The 25369-nt window shown below is 46.4% G+C and overlaps 1 protein-coding gene across 9 annotated transcripts in view; it reads left to right on the top strand.

Annotated features, from left to right (window-relative positions):
• Positions 1 to 358: 358 nt before the first annotated feature.
• The window catches only part of CEP72 (centrosomal protein 72), a 59282-nt gene continuing 34271 nt past the window's right edge, over positions 359 to 25369 (top strand). For 7 of the 9 annotated variants that reach the window (XR_006738674.1, XR_006738673.1, XR_006738672.1 and 4 more), the window contains exons 1-4: positions 359 to 474; positions 6097 to 6224; positions 7011 to 7203; positions 9333 to 9441. Coding sequence is in view for 6 of the 9 variants with exons in the window: in XM_045566530.1 (XP_045422486.1) it covers positions 393 to 474; positions 6097 to 6224; positions 7011 to 7203; positions 9333 to 9441 (512 nt within the window). In the remaining 3 variants the exon portion in view is untranslated. Of the gene's footprint in view, positions 475 to 4254; positions 6907 to 7010; positions 7204 to 9332; positions 9442 to 25369 lie in introns of those variants that run through there. The other 2 variants (XM_045566533.1, XM_045566532.1) reach the window with 2 other exon arrangements.

The following is a 25369-nucleotide window of genomic DNA, read 5'->3' as shown; positions in this document are numbered from 1 at the left end:
CTGGGCCACCTGTCACCTGGAGACCCTGCTACACCGCTAACTGTTGCGTCCCCGAGAGAGCTGGTCGGGGACCCTCAAAAGGACAGACACGTGGACCTCAGGACGCGGTGGGTGGAGGAGCCACAGCCTTGGGACCGAGAGGGAAGGCCACTGGCCAGTGCCTGGCTCAGGGAGAAAGCTCGGAACCGAGGCACCGGTGGGGGCCGGAGAGAAGGGGCGGGACCCCTCCCAGGGGTCGGAAGGGGAAGGGAGGGCGGCTGCGTCCCCGGCGGCACCGGCGCCCGCCCCGCCGCGGACCAGGCCGTCGGCCCCGCCCACTCGGATCCGCCCACTCGGATCCGCCCACTCGGATCCGCCCACCGCGCAGGCGCCGCGGCGTCGCGTTTGCGAACATGGCGTCGGCGACCCGGAAGCTGGTGCTGAGCGAGGAGACGGTCCGGGCGAAGAGCGGCCTGGCGCCTCACCGCGACCTGGGTGCGCGGGGCGGGGGGCGGGCACGGAGCTCGCCTGCCCGGGGGCCCTGACCGGCGGGGGGGCCTCTGCGCAGGTGCCGCGTGTGGCAGACGCGGCCCGGCGGGGCGGCCCGGGGCGGCGTCTGGGGTGCGGCGTCGGAGGGGCGGGCCCGGGGCGGTGTCTGAGGGTGCGGCGTCTGAGGTGCGGGCCCGGGGCGGTGTCGGAGGGGCGGCGTCGGAGGGGCGGCGTCTGAGGGGCGGTGTCTGGGGTGCGGGCCCGGGGCGGTGTCGGAGGGGCGGTGTCTGGGGTGCGGGCCCGGGGCGGCGTCGGAGGGGCGGCGTCTGAGGGGCGGTGTCTGGGGTGCGGGCCCGGGGCGGTGTCGGAGGTGCGGTGTCTGGGGTGCGGTGTCTGGGGTGCGGGCCCGGGGCGGCGTCGGAGGGGCGGCGTCTGAGGGGCGGTGTCTGGGGTGCGGGCCCGGGGCGGTGTCGGAGGTGCGGTGTCTGGGGTGCGGTGTCTGGGGTGCGGTGTCTGGGGTGCGGGCCCGGGGCGGCGTCGGAGGGGCGGTGTCTGGGGTGCGGTGTCTGGGGTGCGGTGTCTGGGGTGCGGTGTCTGGGGTGCGGGCCCGGGGCGGCGTCGGAGGGGCGGTGTCTGGGGTGCGGTGTCTGGGGTGCGGCCCGGGGCGGCGTCGGAGGGGCGGCGTCGGAGGTGCGGTGTCTGGGGTGCGGTGTCTGGGGTGCGGCCCGGGGCGGCGTCGGAGGGGCGGCGTCGGAGGGGCGGTGTCTGGGGTGCGGTGTCGGAGGGGCGGTGTCTGGGGTGCGGTGTCTGGGGTGCGGTGTCTGGGGTGCGGGCCCGGGCGGCGTCTGTCCCCTGTGCCGAGGGCGCGGGCCGCCGCCGCCGCCTGGCTCTACTCCGGGAAGAGCGTGTGGGCTTTATGCGACGGAGCATTATTAGGCTGAAGAGAAAATACCAAACTATCCTTGCATTCCTGGAAGAGCGTCCACTCCCCTCCTGCCGTGGAATCCTTCCCTCTAGCCTGGGTTCCCCTTGGACTTACTGCCCCGACGGCCTCTCCGTGTTCCCGAGGGTGCTGGGCGCTGGCGCCGCTGTCCTCTTGGTGCTGGTTTTGGCACCGGAGCGAAGCCCAGCTCGAACCTTTGTTGAGAAGCGTTGCCTTTTTGTGCGGTGTTCAAGGGGTTGTGTAGAATTCGTGCTCATTCTTTGAGAGGTTCACAGGATTCTCCTCTGAAACCATATGGGCCTATGGATTTCTATTTTTGAAATTTTTAAATTACAAATTGTATATCTCTGGTTACTTAAAACTGTTCGTGTTGTTAGTTTCATCTTGAGTGAGTTTTCACCGGGGGTTTTGCGAATTAAGTTGTCAGACTCGTGTGTATGGAGTTGTTCGTAGTGTTCTGTTTTTAGCCTGTTACGGGATCTGTGATTTTGTGATTTCTCTAACGGCTGCAGGATCTGTAGGGATATCTCTTCTTCCCTTCATGACATCGATAATCTGTGTCTTTTCTCTTTTTTTAGTCTTGCTACAGGTTTGTGAATGGTATTGGTCATTCCAAAGAGCTAACTTTTGGTTTGATTCATTTTTTCTAGTGCTTTTCTGTTTTCAAATTTTGTTGATTTGTGCTCTTTATTAGTTCCTTCTTTCTGCTTATTTTGTTCTTCTTTTTCTAGATTCTTGAGGTAGAAACTTAGATTATTGATTTGAGACTTTATTTTCTAATACCAATATTTAGTATTATAAATTTCCCTCCAGTTTAGCCGCATCCATAAGTTTTGTTATGTCATATTTTTGTTTTCATGCAGTTCAGCGTATTTTAAGAATTTCCCTTGAGATGTCCAGTTTGGTTATGGATTATTTGGGAGTGTGTTTTTAAGGTTGCATGTGTTTGAAGATTTTCCTGTTATTTCTCCGTTTGTTATTGCTTTCTAGTGTGATTCCATTACGGGCAGAGAACATACTCTGTCTAATTTTAATTGTTTTAAATTGTCAAGGTTTGTTTTATGACCCAAGATCTGGTCTATGTTGTTGAATGTTCCAGGCGTGCTTGAATATGTATTTTGCGGTGGAGTGGAGTGTTATGTGTCAAGTAGCTCCTCTTGGCTGGTGCTGCTCTTCAGGTTTTCTGTATCCTTGCTGATTTTCTGCCTAGTGATTCTATTAATGAGGGAGGCGTATTGAAATCCCTAGCTACAACTGTAAATTTGTCTATTTCTCTTTTCACTCCATGTGTTTTGAAGCCATGTTATTTGGTGGAATACGTATTTATGATTTTTGTGTTTTCTTTGTGGACTGACCCTTTTAGCATATGTACTATTCCTCTTTGCAGCGGTAAGTTTCTTCACAGAGACATCTACTTTGTCATTAGCGTAGCTACTCTAGCTTTCTTTAGATTGGTGTTTGCGTGGCATTATCTTTTCCCATCTATTTATTTTGACCTTTTAACCTACCTGTATACTTATATTTGTAATTAGTTTCTTGGTTCATTATTTTTATCCCCTTTGCTAATCTCTGTTTTGTATTAATAGTAGTGCATTTGGACTATTTACATTTAATGTAGTTATTAGTATATTAGAACTTAAATGTGCCATTTTATTGTTTTTTTATTGTTCCTTTAATTTTTTCTTCTTTTATTTCCCTTTTCCTGCCTTTCTGTAGTTTACTTCAGTATTTTTAGTATCCCATTTTGATTTAGCTCTTAAATTTTGGAGTATATTTCTTTGCATGGTTTTTATAGTGGTTTCTCTACAAATTATAGTATATTTATGTAATTCAACACAATTTACTTTGACTACTTCCAAGTGAAATGTAGAAACCTAACTACCATGTAGAATTTAGTTGTCTTAACTATTTCCTTTACATACCTCGTAACTACATTAATGATGTGATTTTTTACAACATTTAAAATTTAAAAACTTAAACATTTAAAAACTTGACGAGACATTTATCCACATTTACCTGTTTTATTATTCTTTTTTCATTCCTGATGTTCCAGGTTTCCTCGTTTTGTCTTTCCTTCTAATTATCTTCAGGTGGGTCTGCTGATGACAGGTTCTCTTCATTTTTCTTTGAGAATATCTTTATTTTGCCTTCAATCCCAAAGGGATATAGATTTCTGGGTTGAAAGTTCTTTTTTTTCAGCACTTGGGTGTGTTGTGCTGTTCCTTCAGGCCTCCATGGTTTCTGAAGAGTAATTGCTGCCCTGTGATTGGTTTTCCCCTTTAGGTAATGCACCTTTTCTCCCTGCTTGCTTTCAGAATTTTTTCATTGTCTTTAGGTTTCAGAAGTTTGATTCTGATGGGTGTGGGCATGGCATTTTTGGGTTTATTCTATTTGTGATTTTCTAAGTTTCTTTAATATTTGGGTTTATGTCTTTTACCAAATTTGGAAGTTTTCAGCCATTATTTCTTCAACTAAAAAAATTTTGACTTGTAGCCACACTGTCTTTCTTTTCTCTCTGGAACTCTGAAGTTTCGCTGGAGCTCCCAGTGGCATGAGTGAATGTTAGATCTCTTTTTTGTCTCCCACAGGTCCCTGAGGCTGTTCATGTTTTTCCTTCAGCCTGTGTTTTCCCTACTGATCAGACTGCACAGTTCAGGCCACTGTATCTCTGTGCTCACCCTTCCACTCTGCTTTGCGCTGCTTCTGGGATTGTTTTCTTCTCGTTTCAGTTACTGTATTTTTCATTTTTGAAACTTCTGTTTGTTTCTTCTTTAAATCTTCTGTTTCTTTGCTAAGAGTTTCTGTTTTTTCATTTGTTTCAAGAGTATTCATAATTTCTCACTAAAGTATTTTTTATGACAATTGCTTTAAAATCCTTGTTAGGTAATTCTGACTTCTTTGTTATCTTATTGTTGGTGTCTCTGTTGATTGTGTTTTCTCATTCAAATTGAGATTTTTCTGGGTTTTGATAATTTTTTATTATATTTTAGACATTGGGGTATTATTTTGTGAGACACTGCTTCCTGTTTAAAAATCGTGCTCATTCCTAGCACCTGCTGGGTGCTGGCTTGGGGTGGTAGCTGGGCTCCTGTGTCTCACACAGCCCCTGGCAGGCTCCTGTGGGCCAGGAGGTGAGAGGCACCCCCTTGTCACAGCCAGGCCTGGGCAGTGGTCAGGATCCACTCACGTAGTCCTGGTGCCAGCCCCTGCACAAAACCAGGTGTATGATGTACCTTTTTTTTTTTTTTTTTTTGGTGTGTGGTTGCGGGTAGCGTTGATGATGTCAAAAGAGTCTGTCCTGCAAGGTCCCCCTCCTGGTCCTTTGGCTGAAAAAAGCAGGTTTACCTTGTTTTTCGGTCTGTGTCTGCTGGTGTTTCTGGGTTGCCAGCTTCTCTGGCACTCAGACTGGGATGTACAGTAGACGAACAAACCCAGAGTCAGCCCAGGGAACTCACTGCCAGGTCATTTCTTGAGATCTGAGGTCCCTGGACAGTCGGCCTCTGTTCCCTCCTTCCAGAGTCTTCCAGGGCTTCTTTCCTGTGTTTCCCGAGTGTTTGAGTGTGGTAGGTGGAGAGGAGCAGGTGGAATGTGTCTGTCTTGTCTGGAACTGGAAATGCTCAGACCAAACTGTAAACTTAACACATATTTTGAAATGTAGATTTTCCTGGGAAAGTATGGGTGTATTCGGATCCACACTGTCTTTTTGGTTGCGCAAACTTGTATTTTTGTGGTTACGTTGATCATCCAGTGGTTGCTGTCGAGTGTGCAAAGCCTGCCCGCAGGTGTGCTGGGGACAGCGTGGCCGGGTGGACTGTGGTTTCGGGAGGTGATTGCTGTGTGAGGCCACGCGGGGCGAGGGGTGAGCAGCTGGAGTGGGAGTCGGGGTCAGTTAGCAGGGGCTTCCTGGTGAGGGGTCTGGAGGAGGCGCCATCAAGGGCAGCGTGGGCGCGGCGTGGACCCCTGGAGAGAAGCCTGAGCTGAAACGCTGAATGCAGGCCTCACTCTTGGTATCCACGTTCCAATCTTGGACGAGTTACGTTCTTTTTCTAAGTGACACTTTCAGATAATGAGGTTAGTGTACTGCTCCCTAAGAAAACTTGGAAAATCCAGAAATGCATAAGGAGGAGGATAAAGGGATTCATTCCATGGTGGGATAAATGTATTGACATTGTCTTTCCCTTCATTCTTCTTATGTGTGTTAAAGAAAAGTGTATTCAGTTTTGCTTGTTAAAGCGGGTAAGGAAGACTTGACCGTTGCTGCAGGTTCAAGGACGAGAAAACGGGGTCTTGCCGTGGGGGAGAGATGAGCTCAGCTCTCCACAGCGAGGACAAGTGGGCAGGAAGCTCACTTCGGGGAAGCAGGGGGCTCCGGCTGAACTGACCCGGCAGGGTGGTGCGGAGGGCAGGCCAGGGCAGCGGACAGCACCTGGGGGGCTGGCGGTGAGGAATCTGCCCAGGTATTGAGGGTGGAGTTCTTGCTAAACTGACGTGGCTGCACTTCTGCTAAAACTGGATTTTATAAGGAAGTGTGCAGGTGGCCTAGGAGAAGATTCGGGTCCTGAGTAAAGTTTGGTCAAAGAATCTTTGTTAGTATCTGCTGTATTTCCAAAACCTAAGAATTTGGACTTTTATTATAATATTTTTTTGATAAAAAAGACTAAAATCTCATAATTTTTTATTCTTAGCTGAGCTTCAGTCTTTATCTATTCCTGGAACTTACCAAGAGAAGATTACTCACCTAGGAAATTCTTTGATGAATTTAACAGGTCTGAAATCTTTAGATCTCTCTCGCAACTCCTTGGTTAGCCTGGAGGTAAGTTTCAGGTTTGTTTCTTACAAGACAATGTATTGCCATCACTGTCAGTGGAAGGTACTTTTAGGGTAAAAGATACAATCTTTTGTAACTGTGCTTGTCATACTTGTAAACTGTACACTTGCAATGATTAGCAGTGTTATGTTGTTTTTCTTGTGTTTACTGTGAGCTGATTTCTCACACATCACATCGCCTGTTGCCCTTGTTCTCCAGTGAAGAAAGATAAGACCCCAAAGACTAGCCTGTGGTTCTGCACTGTCTCCACGCCCAGGCCAGCTCTTCAGAGGGCCTCAACGGGCGGTCCAGCCAGCGCGGGCTGTTGCCATGTGCCCAGCAGGGGCAGGCGCTCGTCCTTGTGGGAGGTCATGTGGGGGTGGCAGAGGGACACTGTGTAAACCCTGCTCATGGTGTGAACTCCTGCACTGGAACGTGGTGCTGTGTAGAGAGCACATCTGACACAGGGCCTAGGAGGGGCTCCCAGTCCCATGCAGGCTCCAGCCCACCCAGGCCTTGCTTCCTAACCTGTGTGGTGGTAGCACTGGGCGCTCATACCCTGCAAGGTTGAGTGCAGGTGAGAAGAGACTGTGTGTGTAACTCATTAGCTTAACGACAGTGGGAGACGTGGCATTTCACATTTGCCTGCATGGTCGTTTCACCGTGTGAAGCACTGAGAACTTCACAGGTAAGAACACGGTTCATTTCTAAGCTGTTCTGGTGAACGGCAGGTGTGCGTTGCAAGGGCATTTGTTAAGTTGCGTGGCCTGACTTGTGTGTCTGCTCTGCCAGGGCATCCAGTACCTGACGGGGCTGCAGACTCTCAGCCTCTACTACAACTGCATTTCCTCGCTGGCGGAAGTCTTCCGGCTCCACCCCCTAGCCCAGCTCGCAGACGTGGACTTCCGGCTGAACCCTGTAGTGAAGAACGAGTCTGATTACCGCCTCTTTGTCGTGCACATGCTCCCCAAGCTCCGACAGCTGGGTAGGCTCCGGGTGGGGCCGCGTTGTGTGCTGCTCTGTGCCGCCGTGACAGGCGCCTTGTGCTCTTGGCGGGTCACTCTGATTCCTGCTGGACAGGAAAGCTGACCTTCTGTGTTGACGGCTGGAGTCCTTGCAGACCACAGCTCTAGCGGCCGTGCGTCTTTGCAGGACGGGGCAGCAGGGCCGTGGCCAGGCTACTCCGTCCTGAGCCGGCCCTCCCCCCTCGAGCCGGTTGACCTGGCCCCTGAGTGTCCCCAGCCCTCCTTGCACAGCTGCTGGGCATCCTCCAAGGCTCAGCTGGACAGCTGGGCTCCACCTGGCTTTGCATCCACCTGGAAAGACACAGGACGGGCATTTCATTGTGCCCCCGGGTGTCAGGGATGAGAGGAGACAAAGTGCAGTGGCTGTTTGGCTTCACAGCGTTGTGTTCCTAAAAGACTCGGGTCTGCAGCAGTCTTGTAGGCAGAGCTTCCAGGCCCCACAGCCGCGCCCCGTAGAGAGGGTCCTGGGGTTGGGGCGGCCACAAGTCAGCTTCCCTTGCCGTGAGCACTGCGGCAGTATCTCTGCCCATCCCAGCCCGAGTCACACACCCAGGGAGAGAGCCAGGCCTCAGCCCGAGGGCACACTGCCCATGGGGTCTGTAGGGAAGGAAAGGGTTTGGGGTCTCTTACCCTCAGTCCGCACATGAAGGGGTGGTCAGAATGCCAAAGTCACAAGGTTGTGGTGAGGAGACTTGGGGTTGGTGTCTGTGGGTTCCTGGGACAGCGGCTGGCAGGACCCAGGGCTCCTGACATTGCAGGTGTCTGTTCTAGCGGCAGACCTGCCACGCACTCTGTCAGAACTGAGCCCACCTTCTGAACCCAGCCAGTTAGCGAAAATTAAGAGAGGACAAAACACTTCTCATCACTGTATGTGCCTGGCAAGAGCTTGTTCTCTGCAGTTGTGGGTAGCGTTCCAGTGCTTTCCGAGAATTGAGCTTTGGGTGTCAATGTTGAGTGAGCAGCGGGAGGAGGCTGATGCTGCCTGGGTGTGTCTGCGTGGCCTTGTGCGCTGACAGCCATGCGCTGGTCAGGACTTTTTGATGCCCGTGACGTAAAGGTGGGTGGGCCTCACCTTTCAACCACATACGTCTGTGTGACGCTGGGCAGAGGCTGTGCACACCTGGCCTCGCCTGTCCTTTCGCAGCCCCAGGAGCGGGGAACTGCCGCGGCCCCTCCCCTGGGTGAGAGCAGGTTGTGGAGCAGCTGAGAGCCCCAGCGGGGGACGCTGAGCCGGGGCCCGGCCGGGCTGCCTGGGGCTGTCGCGCTTGGAGTCGGCAGTTATATCACCGAGGGGCCTGGGAAGTTTTGACCATGGAGTGATCCTCCATGTGTCTGTACGTGGCAGTCTAGCATTTCACACTGCATTCCTTTGTACCTCGGAGAGGTTTCTGGAGACTGAAGAGATCTGTCTGTCAGAAATGAGTACAGAGGGCCCTTCTGTTTCAGGCCCGTTTTGTAACAGCACAGGTCGGTGATGAGGATTAGAATCCTCTTAAAGAAGTGCCCTGGTGAGAATGCCACAGCCTGACCATTGCCAGAAGACCACTTGTTTGATAACTGACTGTCAAAGCAGTTTTTCTCCACGCTTCTGAAAGTGATTCGAGGAACTAACAGAGGAGCCCGAGGCCTGGCTGGGCTTCCCTGAGCTGGGCAGGTTCGTGTCCACAGGTGCTCAGCTGCCCAGGACAGCCGGGGCCAGGGGTAGTGGTGGTGCCGAGTGTCTGGCAGGGCTGGGGGGCCCGTCTGTGCCCACCTGTGATGACAGCATGTCCTGTGTCCCACGGGGCGGTCACTGCTTGGCAGGGGCTGGCAGGACAGTTGGGGAGTCTGTGGCCCAGTGTGCTCACTGAAGGGGGCACGTGTGACCCTTGTTGGCGTGCTGTGTTTCCTGCTCTGGGAGGGCAGGTGGCCTCGGCGTCATGCTGGCATCTCTGGGAAGCCACGTGTACCCCAAAGCCCAGTATTCCTGTCCTGGGCCCGTGGGGCAGGCTCAGCTCTGAGGGGATGGACGCCCTGCCCTGTCGGCGTGCGCCAGGGTGGAAGACGGTGCCACCGCCTGCCCGCCGCAGTCCTGGGCATTCTCTCCTAGACGACCGTCCCGTGAGAGAGAGCGAGAGGAAGGCGTCCCGGCTGCATTTTGCTTCGGAGGACTCACTTGGCTCAGGGGAGAGCGCGTCTGCCGCTCTGACAGTTGGAAGGTAGGAACGGACGCGTGGAGCTGGGAGAAGCCGGCAGGCTGCCTGTGGGTGGGACGGGGGACCCAGCGCTGCGGCTTCTGCGCCCGTCACGCTCCAAGGGCGGGTGCCAGCAGGGGAGGGAAGAGCGATGGCCAGGGCTCTCGCCCCATTTTCCACTCTCTAAAAGTTAGTTTTTACCATTTGAAGTGGTTACTAAAGCAGTGCGTGTAAGCTCCAGGGGACAGAGGCGTCACAGGGAGGAACAGCGGCCGCCCCCCTCGGCTGCTCTTCGCGGCTGTGGCTGCAGCTGCCTCCAGGTCTGTCCGAGCTGCTTCCTCAGGTCCTCACGCAGCCAGATCCCCTTTGGGATGTGAGTACTTTAACACCTGCCAGGACGGGCAGGATTCAGTCGTACTGCACACGCCCTCCTTCCCCACCCCGTCCGAGGCCCCGAGACCGAGACCCTTGCGGGATGGGCCCTTCCTGTCTCCCCTTCCTGGTGGGAGAGCCTGCATCTGCCCACGCTGCTCCCTGTCCCCTGTGCCTGCCCCCTGCCCCCTGTCCCCTGCCCCCAGTGCCTGCTGCCTGTGCCTGCCCCCTGTGCCTGTCCCCTGTCCCCTGCCTACACTTGCCCCTGCGCCTGCCCCCAGCGTTTTTTGTAAAGGACCAGAGAGAAGGTTTCAGGCTCTGTGGGCCATACAATCTCTGTCTCAGCATCCAGCTCTCCTTTTGTGCTGTGGCAGCAGCCATAACAATAGGTAAATGAATGACAGTGTTCCAATAAAACTTTATTTACAAAAACATCAGTGGGCCAGATTTGGCCACCGGCCATTATTTGCTCACTTCCGATGTTTCAGGAATGGTTCCAAATCCTCGAGATCTCCTGTCCCTCAGGTACCACCCTCCCCTGCCATTTCACACCAGACTAACTGCTGTGTAGACAGCCGCACCTAGTACCCTGCTGCTTCTGCTCACTGTCTTGGCTTTTCTATCATTTGGCTGGTGCACATGGTTTTGCAGAGAGAGCATTGACATGTGTCCCACAAGCATTCTGGCCTGAGCCTGGGGGTTACGGAGGAGCAACTTGGAGGCCGAGAAGTGGCACAGTGCACACGGGCCCTTTGTGTTCTCTGCCTGCAGATTAGACCCGGGAGAGACCCCTCTGCACGGCCATTTGTCGTCATGGGGCTGCCGTGAGGGGCAGGGGTATGTTGGGCTCCAGGGAGGGGGTGCCCGAGCCTTGCTGTCCTCTGGATCGACTGTAACTCCCGCGGAAGGGCTGAGCTTGTGGCTTGCTCGATGAAAGCGAACTTCAGACAGCTTCCCAAGGTGAACTGTGACGTGTGTCTTAGTCCTCACACCTGACTTGGGGAATTCCAGGTTGGGAGTCTTTCTACAATCAGTAGTTGTCTTCGCTTGGACTGCTGTGACGATGTGCCAGAGGCCGGTGGCTTACAAAAACAGACTGTTCCTCACAGTTCTGGAGGCTGAAATCTGAGGCCAGGGTGCAGCAGGGTCTGTCTGATGAGGGCCAATTCCAGGTTGCAGACTGTCAAGTTTTTGCTCTGTCCTCACACGAGAGGGCGAGGGGCCCTCTGGGGTTCCTTTTATAAGGGCACGAATCCCACTTGTGAGGTCCCACCCCTGTGACCTAATCGCCTCCCCACACCATGTTGGGGGTGAGGATTTCAACATATGAATTTGGGGGGACATACGCATTCAGTGCATTGCAATAGGTTTATATTTCAGAGAAGTTTTAGGTTTATAGAAAAACTGAGCAGAAAGTATAGAGAATTCCCACGCACCCCCTACCTTCAGTGCTTTCCCTTGTTGCTAACATCTGGCGTAAGTATTGCGATTGACGAGCCAGTTGGTTCGTTGTTACTCTGTATCCTGCGTTCTCCTGATGTCACATGTCTACCCTCACAGTGTCACACAGAGTGGCTTGACTGCCCTCAGCTGCGCTGCACCTGTTCAGTCCTCTCTGCCCCAAACCAAACCTCTCATCTTTCTTACCATGTGTGTGCTTCTGTGTGTTCCAGAACGCCCCGTAGTTGGGATCGTACAGTACATAGCCTTTTCAGGTCGGCTTTTCTCGCACAGTCATACATTTTTAAGGCTCTTCCGTGTTTGTTTGTGTTATGATAGTGCATTTCTTTGTTTCTCTGAATAATGTCCTGTTGTCTGTATGCAGCACTGTTTATCCGTTCACCTCCTGATGCAGTTAGGAATGAAGCTTCTCTGAACATCCATGTGCAAGGTTCTGTGTGGACGTAAGTTTTCAGTGCATCTGCACAAATACCAAAGAGCTTGATGCTGGATTGTGTGGCAATGGTATGTTTAGAGTTGCAGGAAACTGCCGGACTGTCTTGCAAAGTGACTGTGCCGTGTTCTGTTCCCAGCACTGGTGGGTGGGAGTCCCCTCGCTGCGCATCCTCACCAGCATTTGGTGCTGTCCGTGTTCTGGATTTCGGCTGCTCTGACAGGTGTGTGGTGGTGTCTCGCTGCTGTTTCAATTTGCGCTTCCTGAAGACACGTGGTGGCACCTTTTTCTGTGCCTATTTGCCACCTGTGTATCTTCTTTAGTGAGCCGTCTGTTTAGATCCTGTGCACATTTTTCATCCGGTTGTTCATTTTCTTACTTAGTTTTCAGAGTCCTTTGTATGTCTTGGGTAACAGTCCTTTGTCAGATACATGTTTTACAAACATGTTCTCCCGGTCTCTGGCTCTTCTCATTCTCCCAGCAGTGTCTTTCACAGAGCGGGTTTTGATTTCAGCGAGGTCCGACTTACCAACTTTTTCTTGCATGAATATGCTCTAGAAAGTCATCACCAAACCCAAGGTCACTTAGGTGTCCTCCTATGTGATCTTCTAGGAGTTTTATAGTTTTGCATTTCATATGTAGGTCCATGATCCATTTTGAGGTAAGGTTTGTGAAAGTTGAAAGATCTGTGTCTAGATTTTTTAAATTATTTTTTGCACGTGGATGTCCACTTATTCAGCATGACTTGGAGAAAAGACTGTCCTCTCTCCATTGAATTTCCTTTGCTCCTTTGTCCAAGATCAGTTAACCATTTGGTGTGGGTCTGTCCTGTGCCTCAGCCTGCCTGTCCACTCCTCCCCGGTGCCACACTGTCCTGCTCACCGCAGCTGTGCAGGACGTCCCACAGTTAGGTGGCCTTTGCCCTGACTTTGCTCTTCTCCCTCAGCATCCTGTGGCCGTCCTGGGCTCGCGCCTCTCTAGGTGAAGTATGGGATCGGTGTGCAGATGGCCACAAGATAACTTGCCAGGATTTGGATTGGGATTACATTAAATCAAATTGGGAAAAATTAATGATGATTCTGAGCCTTCCTATTCATGAACATGGAATATCTCTCAATCTGGTTCTTCTTTTATGTCTTTCAAGAGTTTCCCAGTTTTCCTCATATAGATCTGGTATATATTTTGTTATACTTTTACCTATTTCATTTTCCCATACTCATGTAAGTGGTATTGTGTTTTTAAGTCCAAATTCCAATTGTTCATTGCTGCCATCTAAGAAAGCACTTGCCTCTTACTTATTGCTGGGTTCCTGGGGCTGACATAACGAAGTGGCACAGACTGGATTGCCCAAAGCAGCTGAATGTATCGTTCCACAGTCTGAGCTGGAGGCCCGAGATGGAGGCGCGGGCAGGTTGGATCCTGCCGAGGGCCGCGAGGCAAATCCGCTCCCTGCTTCTGCCCTGGACTCTGGTGTCCTCGGCTGGTGGACACCTCACTCCAGCCCCTACTTCCACGCGGCCGTATCCCTGTGTGCATGTCTGTCCTCTGTGTCCAAATTTCTCCTTTTTATAAGGACACCAGTGATGGAGGCTTAGGGCTCACCCTAATGGCCTCATATTAATTTGAAAATCTCTCTAAGGCCGTGTTTCCAAATAAGGTCACATTCTGGGGTACCAGGGGCAAGGACTTCAGCGTATCTTTTGATGGGACAGGGCACACCTCGTAGCACCTGTATCCTGCAGCCTTGGTATGATCACTTATTAGTTCCACAAGGTTTTTTTTGCCAATTCTTTGGGACTTTTTACGTGGACAGTCATGTCATCTATAAACAGTTTTATTTCTTCCTTCCAAATCTATATACCTTCCATATCGTTTCTGGTCTCATTGCATTATCTAGGACTTCCAGTGCGATGTTAAAAGGCTTGATGGGTGTCGTGCCTGCCTTGTCCCTGACCTTAGTGGGAAAGCACCTGTTTCTCACCATTAGGTGTGATGTTAGCTGTGAGTTTTTGCAGATCTTCTTTGTCAAGTTAAGGAAGCTCCTCTCTGTTCCTACTTTGGTGAACGTTTTTATCATGGGTGACCATTGGCTTTTTTCAAATGCTGTTTTTTTTTTTTTTGCACCTATTGATATGATCATGTGATTTGTCCTTCGTCAGCCTGTTGCTGTGAAGGGCCACAGTGATTGATTTTCAGCTGTTGAATCAGCCTCGCATACATGGAATAAATCCTGCCTGATGGTGGCATGTCCTTCTGTTGAGGTCGTTGGATTCGATTTGCTAATATTTTGTTGGGGACTTCTGCATCTGTGTTCGTTAGAGATTCTGTCTGTAGTTTTCTTGTCTTTGTCTGGTTTGGGCAGTAGGTGGCGCTGGCCGCGTAGAGCGAGGTGGGAAGTCATCTCTCTGATTCCCTCCTCTGGCAGGCACTGGAGGGAATCAGCATAATGTCTTCTGTGACTGGTAGCATTCACCGAGAATGGGCCTGTGCTCTTTGTTTTGGAAGGTTATTCATTATTGATTTGATTTCTCTAATTGATGGAGACCTGCACAGATTGTCTGTTTTTTCTTGTGTGAGTTTTGACAGATTGTGTCTTTTAAGTAACTGGTGCATTTAATCTGGATTATCAATTTTGTGGGCATAGAGTGGTTCATAATATTCCTTTATTGTCCTTTTAATGTCTATGGGAGGTGTAGTGATAATCTTTCTTTCATTTCTATTATTAATTTGTGTCTTCTCTATTTTTTTCTTAGCTTATCTGGTTTAGAGATTTATTAGGTTGGTGCAAAAGTAATTGACATTTTAGCATTGTTGAAATTTGCCATTTGATACAGGAACACATTCTTAAATGAATGTGGTTATGTTATGCATCATTTTAAAATGCATAAAATGCATTTCTCACTTTATTTTTTTGCTAATGACTTATTACTTGCTGTTTATTTTATATTTATTTTAGACTATGGAAATTATGTTGGACACAAAGTAAATTTGAGTGATTTTCTTTTTTTTTTTATAATTAGTAATAATTTATTGTATATTTCAGAATAACTAGAACAGAAGATCTGAAATGTTCCCAACACAAATATTTGAGGTGACAGATATCCTAAATGCCTTGATTTGATCATTACACCTTATAATATCAATATGTAATATCAAAATACACATGTACCCAATAAATATGTATAATTATTACATATCAATTATAAAACAAAAAATACTTTGTTGCTAAAAATGCTAATGTTCATCCAAGCCTTAGATGTGTTGCAATCTTTTTGCTGGTGGAGGGTCTTGCCTTGAATATTGATGGCTGCTGACAGATCAGAGTCATGGTTGCTGAAGTTTGGGGTGGCTATAGCAATTTTTTAAAATAAGACAATGAAGTTTGCTGCATCAATTAACTCTTCTTTTCACAAAAGACCTCTCTGTAGCATGCCACATGTTTGATAGCATTCTTTCAAATTTGGAAACAATGCTCTCAAACCCTGCCAATGCTTTATCAACTAAATTTATGTGATAGTCTATTTATGTGATATCCTTTGTTGTAATTTCAACAGTGTTCACAGTGTTTCACCAGAAGTAGATTTCATCTCAAGAAACTACTTTCTTTGCTCATCCATAAGAAGTAACTCCTCATCCATTAAAGTTCGATTTTGAGGTTGCAGCAATTCAGTCACATCTTCAGGCTCCACTTCTAATTCTAGTTCTCTTGCTATTTCTCCCACATCTGCAGTGACTTCCTCCACTTAAGTCTTAATTTGGCATAATTCTTATTTTTTTTTAATTTTTTTATTTCAGCATATTAGCGGGGTACAAATGTTTAGGTTACATATCCTTTGCCCCACCTGAGTCAGAGCTTCAAGTGTGTCCATTCCCCAGATGGTGCACACTGCACCCATTAGGTGTGTATATACCCACCCCCCCCAACTGCCCAACACCCGATGAATGTTACTACCATATGTGCACTTAAGTGTTGATCAGTTAATACCAATTTGATGGTGAGTACATGTGGTGCTTGTTTTTCCATTCTTGCCATGCTTTACTTGATAGAATGGGCTCCAGCTCTAGCCAGGATGATATAAGAGGTGCTATATCACCATTGTTTTTTGTGGCTGAGTAGAACTCCATGGTATACATAGACCACATTTTATTAATCCACTCATGTATTAATGGGCACTTGGGTTGTGAATTGTGAATTGTGCTGCTATAAATATTCTAGTGCAGATGTGTTTTTTATAGAATGTCATTTGTTCCTTTGGGTAGATGCCCAAGTCCTAACCAGAGCAATCAGACAAGAGAAGCAAATCAAGGGCATCCAAATGGGGGCAGAGGAGGTCAGACTATCTCTGTTTGCTGACGATATGATCTTATACCTAGAAAAGCCCAAAGATTCTGCCATGAGACTGATGGAATTGATAAGCAAATTCATCAAAGTCTCAGGTTACAAAATCAATGTACAGAAATCAGTAGCATTTCTATATGCCAACAACAGTCAAACTGAGAACCAAATCAAAGACTTAATACCCTTCACAATAGCAACAAAGAAAATAAAATACCTAGAAATATATTTAACTAAGGAGGTAAAAGACCTCTACAGGGAGAATTATGAAACACTGAGGAAGGAAATAGAGAATGTAAACAGGTGGAAAATTGTACCATGCTCATGGGTCGGCAGAATCAACATTGTTAAACTGTCTATACCACCCAAAGTGATCTATAGATTCAATGCAATCCCTATTAAAATACCAAAATCATTGTTTGCAGACCTAGAAAAAATAATTCTGCTCTTCCTTTGGAACCAGAGAAGATCCCGTATAGCAAAAGCCATCTTAAGCAAAAAGAGCAAATTGGGAGGCATCAATTTAGCAGACTTCAGGTTATACTACAAGGCTATAGTAATTAAAACAGCTTGGTATTGGCACAAGAACAGAGACATAGACCAGTATAACAGAACTGAGAACCCAGACATAAAACCATCCTCATATAGACATCTAATCTTTGACAAAACAGACAAAAACATACACTGGGGAAAAGAATCCTTATTCAATAAATGGTGCTGGAAGAACTGGATAGCCACATGTAGAAGACTGAAACAGGATCCGTACCTTTCACCTCTCCCGAAAATCAAGTCGTAGTAAATAACGGACTTAAACCTAAGGCGTGAAACTATTAGAATTCTAGAAGAGAATGTTGGAAAAACTGTTATAGACATTGGCCTAGGCAAAGAATTTATGAAGAAGACCCCAAAGGCAATCACAGCAACAACAAAAATAAATGGGACCTGATCAAATTAAAAAACTTCTGCACAGCCAAGGAAACTGTCGAGAGCAGACAGACAACCTACAGAATGTGAGAAAATATTCTCATGCTACACATCTGATAAAGAACTGATAACCAGAATCTATATAGAACTCAGGAACATCAGCAAGAAAAAAATCAAACAACCCTATCAAAAAGTGGGCAAAGGACATGAACAGAAACTTTCAAAAGAAGATAGACTAATGGCCAAGAAACATAAGAAAAAATGCTCAGCATCTGTAATCATCAGGGAAATGCAAATCAAAACCACAATGAGATATCACTTACCTCCAGAAAGAATGGCCTTTATCAAAAAGTCCCAAAACAATAAATGTTGGCATGGATGTGGAGAGTGCAGAGAGATGGGAACACTCATACACTGCTGGTGGGACTGCAAACTAGTACAAACTCTGTGGAAAGTAATAGGGCAGTACCTCAAAGAGCTACAGGTAGAACTACCATTTGACCTAGCAATTTTCTTATTTGAGTTCAAAATGAATCATAAAGCAGTGGAGACAACTCGCAACATCAACAACGCATTTGGACCAGGAACTGCTAACAAATGTACAGTGCAGTGGTGGTTCAAGAAGTTTTGCAAAAGAAACAAGAGCCTTGAAGATGAGGAGCACAGTGGTGGCCATTGGAAGTTGACAATGACCAATTGAGAGCAATCATCGAAGCTGATTCTTTTCCAGCTACGCAAGAAGTTGTCGAAGAACTCAAGGTCAAGCATTCTATGGTCATTTGGCATTTGAAGCAAATTGGAAAGGTGAAAAAGCTTGATAAGTGGGTGCCTCGTGAGCTGACCAAAAACCAAAAAAAATTTGAAGTGTCGTCTTCTCTTCTTGAATGCAACAACAAACCATTTCTCAATCAGATTGTGATATGTGACAAACAGTGGATTTTATAAGACAACCAGTGACCACCAGCTCAGTGGCTGGACCAAGAAGAAGCTCCAAAGCACTTCCCAAAGCCAAGCTTGTACCAAAAAAATTTCATGGTCACTGTTTGGTGGTCTGCTGCCAGTTTGATCCATTTCAGCTTTCTGGACCCTGGCAAAAAACCGTCAAATCTGACAAGTATGCTCAGCAAATCAATGAGATGCACAGAAAACTGCAACACCCGCAGCCAGCATTTAACAGAAAGGGCCCAATTCTTCTCCAGGACAACGCCCCACTGCACGTCACGACCAATGCTTCAAAAGTTGAATGAATTGCGCTGTGAGGTGTTGCCTCATCTGCCATATTCCCCTGACCTCTTGCCAACCGACTACTACTTCTTCAAGCATCTCAACGACTTTTTGCAGGGAAAACACTTCCATATCCAGCAGGATGCAGAAAACGCATTCCAAGAGTTCATTGAATCCCAAAGCACAGATTTTTATGCTACAGGAATAAACAACCTTGTTTCTTTTTGGCAAAAAATGTGTTGATTGTATTGGTTTCTATTTTGATTAATAAAGATGTGTTTGAGCATGGTTATAATGATTTAAAATTCATGGTCTGAAACCGCAATTACTTTTGCACCAACCTAATACATTGTATGATTTTTGTTTTTTTAAATTTGTTAAAGTGTGTTTTGTGAACCTGTATGTGATCTAGTTTGGTGAATGTTCCATGTGAACTTGACAGGAATGTGTGTTCTGCTGTTGTTGGATGATGCCGTGTGTCGATGTCTGTTGTATCCAGTTGATTAATGGTCCTGCTGATTTCAGTTGTGTCCTTACTGATTTGCCTGCTGGATCTGTCCATTTCTGATAGAGGGGTATTGAAGTCTCCAGCTATGATAGTGGATCTATTTGCTTCTTATTGCAGTTCTTTTTGTTTCACCTCACATATTTTGACACCTGTTGTTAGACACAAACATGTTAGGTTTATTATGTCTGCCTGGAGTATTGACTCCTTTATCACTGTGTGATTTCTTTTTTATTCCTCACAAATGTCCTTGCTGTGAAGTCTGCTCTATCTGAAATTAATATAATTACTCCAGATTTTTTATTTGTGTTAGCATAATGTATCCTTTTCTCTTTACTCCCTTTTAATCTATTTGTTTCTGTGTATTTGAAGTGGATTTCTTGTAGACAACATATAATTGGGTCTTGTTTTTTGATCTGTTGTGACAGTTTCTGTCTTTTAATTGGTCTATTTAGACCATTGGCATTTAAAATGATTATTAATATAGTTGGATTAATATCTACCATATTTGTTGCTGTTTTCTCTTTGTTGCCCTTTTTCTTTGTTCCTGTTTTTTTTTTTCTGCCCTTGTGGTTTTATTTTTACTTTTTAATTAATTTATATTTTTAAGAGACAGACTCTTGTTCTGTTGCCCCAGGCTGGAGTGCAGTGGCACAATCATAGCTCACTGTAACCTCAAACTCCTGGGCAAAGCGATCCTCCTGCCTCAGCCTCCTGAGTAGCTAGGAATATAGGCACATGCCACCATGCCCAGCTAATTTTTAAATTTTTTTGTAGAAACAGGGTCTCTGTATGTTGCTCAGGCTGGTCTTGAATTACTGGCCTCAAGCAGTCCTCCTGCCTCAGCCTCCCAAAATGCTGGGATTATAGGCGTGAGCCACTGCACCCAGCACCTTGTAGGTTTAAATGAGCATTTTATGTGATTTCATTTTCTCTTCTTTCTTCGCATATGAATTACAGTTGACCCTCGAGGAACATAGTGATTAGGGGTGCTGACCTTTGCAGTTAAAAATCTGAGTATAACTTTGACTCCCCCAAAACTTAACTACTGATAACCTACTATTGACCGGAAGCCTTACCGGTAACACAGTTGATTAACAAAAACTTTGTATGTTATATGTATTGCTGTATTATTACAATAAAGAAAGCTAGAGAAAAGAAAACGTCCTTAAGAAAGAACATAAGGCAGAGAAAAGTACATTTACAGTACCGTACTGTATTTATGGGTACTGTGAGTTTATGTCGTCTGCTTACAAGAAGAGTCATCTCTCGGAAATGGTGGCAACCACAGTGCCAGCCTCAATCTACTGTACGTATCAAGAGGTTCAACTTTTTCTTGTAATGTCATGGCTTTTCTGCTTCTTGGGAGCATTTCCAACATCACCAGTGGCACTTTGTGTGTGTCCCATGGTGTCATTCACGGTTTATAGTACCACACTAGACCTGGTGGAAATCACTTTTCACTGCAGTGCACGACTTGCTGGAAAGACAGGCTGCTCCCAGGAGAATACTCGCATCACGCGGCACTGTGAGCGAGGTCTACAGTGCTTGAGCTCACCGCAGTGACACCAGAGGTGGCAGCGAGATTACTACAGCAACGCAGTAGTAACTGTACTGCAGCTAGTTTTATGCAGTTAGGATTTAATTCTACCTCTTGACGTTTGCATATGTTTCTCTCAACTGCAAATGGTGTCATGTGTGTAAGTTTTGATAAATTTTAACTTTTTATAATAGATTTGTGTGTATTTTATGGTAATAAATGATAAAATAAACTAGTATCTACATATATTTTATGTTTTCACTACATACCTTTTTCTTAATTTTTTTGGTATTTCTAGGCTATGTGTTTTGTGTGTGAAGTTTTTCAAATGGTTGCACAGCTCCAAAAAATTTTCCAATATATTTATTTTAAAAAATCCACACATAGGTGGACCCACACAGTTCAAGCCTATGTTGTTCAAGGGTCAACTGTATTCTTTTTTACTTTTATTTATATTTTTTACCTTTTTTAGTGGTTGCCCAAGAGTTTGCAGTATACATTTACAACTAATGCAGGTGTACTTTCAGTAACACTATACTGCTTCACAGATACTGCAAGTGCTTTATAATAACAAAGTACATCTGATGCCACCTCTCCCATCCCTGTGCTGTTGCTGTCATTCTTTCCCTTCTGCATAGGTTAGAGTCGTGCATATCATAGGTGAGCATGCACAGTCGGATGCATTGCTGCTACTATTTTGAACAAAGGTGTTATCTGTAAAATATTAAGAATAAAAAAATACATGTTTTCATTTTAACCTCATGTATTCTGTCTCTTACACGCTTCCTTGTTAAATGTAGATCTGAGTTTCTGGACCAATCAGTCTCCTTCTCTTTAGAGCACCTCTTCCAACGTTTCTTGCAAGGCGGTTCTGGCAACAAATTGTCGCAATTTTTGTTTGTCTTATTTTTCCTTCACCTTTGAAGGATGATTTTGCTAAATACAGAGTTCTAGGTTGGTGGGTTTTTCCTTTCAGCGCTTTAAATGTTAGTAGTTCATTCCACTCTCTTCTTACTTGCATGGTTTCTGAAGTCCGACACAGTTCTTATTCTTGCTTCTCTGTATATAGAATGGTTTTTCCCCTCTGACTTCTCGCAAGATTTTTTTTTTGTCTTTGATTTTCTGTAGTTTGAATATGGTATGCCCAGGTGTAGATTGTTTTGTCTTTACCCTGCTTGGTGTTCTTTTTGAGTAATGTTTGCATGGAATATCTTTTTTCCATTTTTTTTTTTTTTTGGTTAAACCTTTTTGCATCTTTGATTCTGACATGAGTCTTTTATACACAGCATACAGTTGGATCATGCTTTTGTATTCCTTCTGCCAATCTCTGGCTTTTAACTGGGGAGTTCAATCCACTTACAAAATAATTTCTGTATGTCTTACGCCATTTTTGTTCCTCATTTCCTCCTGTCGTAACTGCCTTTTATGTTGAGTAAATACTTTCTAGTGTACCATTTTAATTCTTTTGTCTTTTCTATTACTGTATTTATGAATGTTTTTTTCACTCATAACACTTCTTACGTCAATTATGTGGGTTTTTCCTCCTGACACGAAATCTGTGGTGTGTTTTCCAATACCAACCGATTTTCCAACACTCCAGACACTGCCTGGGTGTTCTAAAATTCAATTCAGTTCTGACACTAACCACCTGGATTTCATGTCCAATCCACAGGGTTGAGGACTCAGTCCAAGGCATGCCCCCCTTTGTTGAGCCTAAGAATACTGAGTCATGGAAATGCCCCCTGTATTTCTGGAGACAAGATTTGATTTCAGAAGTCAGATAAGGCTTTGCCTTAAAGAAAAAAGAAATGTGTTAGTTCAAAAGCTGCCTCGTCTCAGGAGGGCGTCTCCTTGGTCAGTAATAGCTGCACTTCAAAGAGACAGCTGTAAACTGGGCCTATGGTTCTCACCTGTTTTGAAAGACAAGACAGGCCTCTTCCTAGAGCCATGGGTTGCCGGAGCTGGCAAGGACCCCTGGAGATGAGAGCTGATCAGAGAGATATGCTAATGCCCAAGCCGGGCCCAGAAGGAGCCAAGCCTTGCCCAGAAGGAGCCATGCGGTTAAAGTAGTTAACACAAAGCACAGCTCATGTTGACTTCTGAAATCAAATCTTGTCTCCAGAAATACAAGGTGCATTTCTATAACTCAGTATTCTTAGGCTCAACACCCCTTCAGGTGCCAGTTGCAGGCATTGGGTGCCCAGGTTACCTACATTTCTCTCTGGGCTACAAAGTTGAGGGTTCCCACAATCCTCCTCCTGCCTCAAGTCCACTAACTTGCTAGAAAGCCTCACAGAACTCAGGAAGACACTTCTCTATCACCGGGTTATTGTAAAGGACACAAATGAGCAGCCAGAGGAAGTGGTACCAGGGCAAAGTCCTGAGGTTCCCGAGCACAGGAGCGTCTGTTGCCATGGACTTGGGGTGCGTTCCCCTCCTTGCACGTGGATGTGTTCACCAACTCTGGAGCTCTCCAAACCCCCCTGAACCTCTGTTCGGAATTTGTAATGGAGGTTCCGCTACACAGGCATGATTGATTAAATATTTGGCTGCCGGAGACTGGCTCAATCTCCAGCCCCTCTCCTCCCTGGAGGTCCGAGGGTGGGGCCGAAAGTTCAAACCCTCTAATCACCTGGTTGGTTCCCAGGCAACCAGCCCCCATCCTGAAGCCGTCTAGGGGCCACTGCATCACTGTAAACTCAGGTAGAGTTGAAAGGGGCTTATTATGAATAACCAAAGGTTCTTCCGTCGTCTCTGTTAGGAAATTGCCAGGGCTTTCGAAGTTCTGTGTCAGGAACCAGGGACAAAGATCACATATTACAACCGAAGATGCTCCTGTCACCCTTATCACTCAGGAAAGTACAGGGGTTCTAAAGGCTCTGTATCAGGAACTGAAGACAAAAACTGAGTATATATTTCTTATTGTATCGTAGTATTTTTTGAAGTTTTTAAAAGTGGTTTCCCTGGAGATTACAATTAAATCTTAATTTATAACAGTCTGGTTCAGATTAATACCAATTTAATATCAGTAATATATAAAAATTGCTCCTATGTGGCTGTGTGCCCCTCACGTCCAAGCTGCTGTTGCCACAGATTCATTGTTATGGTGAACTCCTCAACCTACACTTATAACTGTTGCTTTATCCAGTTATTTATATCTGATAGAACAAAAGGAGTTACAAGCAAAGACACATATATACTGTCTTCTATATTTATTTCTGTTGTTACCTTTTCCTGATGTTTTTATTCCTTATGTGGAGTTGATTCTTTTATTGCAGCCTGAAGGACTCCCTTTAGCATTTCTTCTTATGGGGCAGGTCTCCTAGCAACAAAGTCTTTATTTTTATGTAAATGCGAATGTCTTTATTTTGAAGGGCAGTTTTTGCGGGATGTAGAATTCTTGGTTGACAGGTTTTTTTTTTTCTATTTCAGCACTTTAAATATGTTGCTATCTTTTGGCCCCATGGTTATGGATGAGAAATTGGCTGTCGGTCTTGTTGAGGAAATTGCATGTGATGGGTTACTTCTGTCTTGCTGCTTTCAAAATTGTCTCCTTGTCTGTTGACAGTTTGGGTATCATATATCAATGTGGATCTCTTTGATTTTATTCCTTCTGGAATTGAGCTTCTTGGATGTGTAGATATTTAGGATAGGAAAAACCAAAGTGAAATATTTTTCCTACTCTGTTCACATACTCAATACAACACAGAATGCTTCTGTGAGCAGATGTGGGTTTTTTCCTCCACACACCAACTAATTCTGCCTTGAACACCAGCCGGATATCCTCTAATTCCGTTCAATTCTGACGCCATCCACCTGGAGATAAAGTCTGATCCCACAGGTTGAGGACTCAGTCCCACAAGACTGCCCCAACCTCAGATGCCAGTAGCAGTTAGTAGATTGTCATCCATGCTTCTGACTGGCTACAAATTGCAATTCCCACGACCCCTACTTTGGATTTGAGTAATTTGCTAGAGCAGCTCACAGAACTCAGGAAAACACGTTGCTTGTGTAGAGGACAGAGGACATTACGTACAGATAGACGGCCAGGTGGGAAAGCTGCACAGGGCCAGCCGTGTGGAAAGCGGTGCAGAGCGTCCACCCGCTTTCCGGGCACACCACCCTCCAGAGAGCTCCACGTGCTCAGCTGCCTGGAAGCCCCCTGACCCCAGGCCTTGGGGTGTTTATGGCTTCGTTGCATGGACATGATTGATTACGTCATGGGCCGTTGCTGTTCAACTCGCCCTTCAGCCCTTCAACTCGCCCTTCAGCCCTTCTTCCCCATTGGAGCCTGGGGGCTGCTGAAAGTTCCAACCTTCTAATCCTGCCTTGGTCTTTCTGGTGACCGGCCCCTACCTGGAAGGTGTCTTATTTTAAGTATACAAAAGACATATCACTCTGGAGATTCCCAAGGTTTTAGGAGCTGGAAACGGGGAGGAAGATGAAATATGTTTTTCACAATATCACAGTAGACTAATGTTTTTCATCAAGTCTGGGGAGTTTTCAGCCATCATTTCTTCAAATATTCCTTCTGCTCCTTTTCTTTTTCCTCTTCTTCCGATTCTCCCATTGAGTATATGTGGGTCAACTCGACGGTGTCCTGGAGTCTTTGAAACCATTCATTTTTCTTCATTCTGCTTTTTTTTCTATTCCTCAGGCCAGAAAACCTCAACTACCCTATCTTCAAATTTGCTGACCCTCCTGCCTACCAAAATCTGTTATTGAGCACTTCCAGTGAAATTTTCCTTTTGGTTGTACTTTTCAGGCCCAAAATTTTTCCAGGCACAGTTTCTGTTGATTTTTTTTTTCTGTGTATGGTCCATACCTTTTTGTCTCTTTGTATCCCTTTTAATTTTTTGTTGATACCTGCACATTTTGAATATTAAAATGTGGCAACTCTGGAAATTGGATTCTCTTTGCTCCCCAGACCTGTTGCCATTATTGCCTGTTGTGGTTATCATTATTTGCTTGTCTGAACCCATTCCGGAAGGTCTGTATTCCTATTGCATTTGGCTCTGGACGTCTCTGTTCTGTCAGCTGAGTGATCGGCTAGTCAGATGGGGGTTTCCTGTGGCAGGAGACTCTGGGCTGGGCCGCCTGTGCTCAGCCGGGATGCACAGCTCTGCTTCAGCCTCTGTTCCTGACCACAGAGCCTCG

This window comes from Lemur catta, chromosome 12, assembly GCF_020740605.2.
Source record: "Lemur catta isolate mLemCat1 chromosome 12, mLemCat1.pri, whole genome shotgun sequence".
NCBI lineage: Eukaryota > Metazoa > Chordata > Mammalia > Primates > Lemuridae > Lemur > Lemur catta.
The sequence above is the reverse complement of the archived record's forward strand: the minus strand, read 5'-3'. Positions and strand labels throughout refer to the sequence as shown.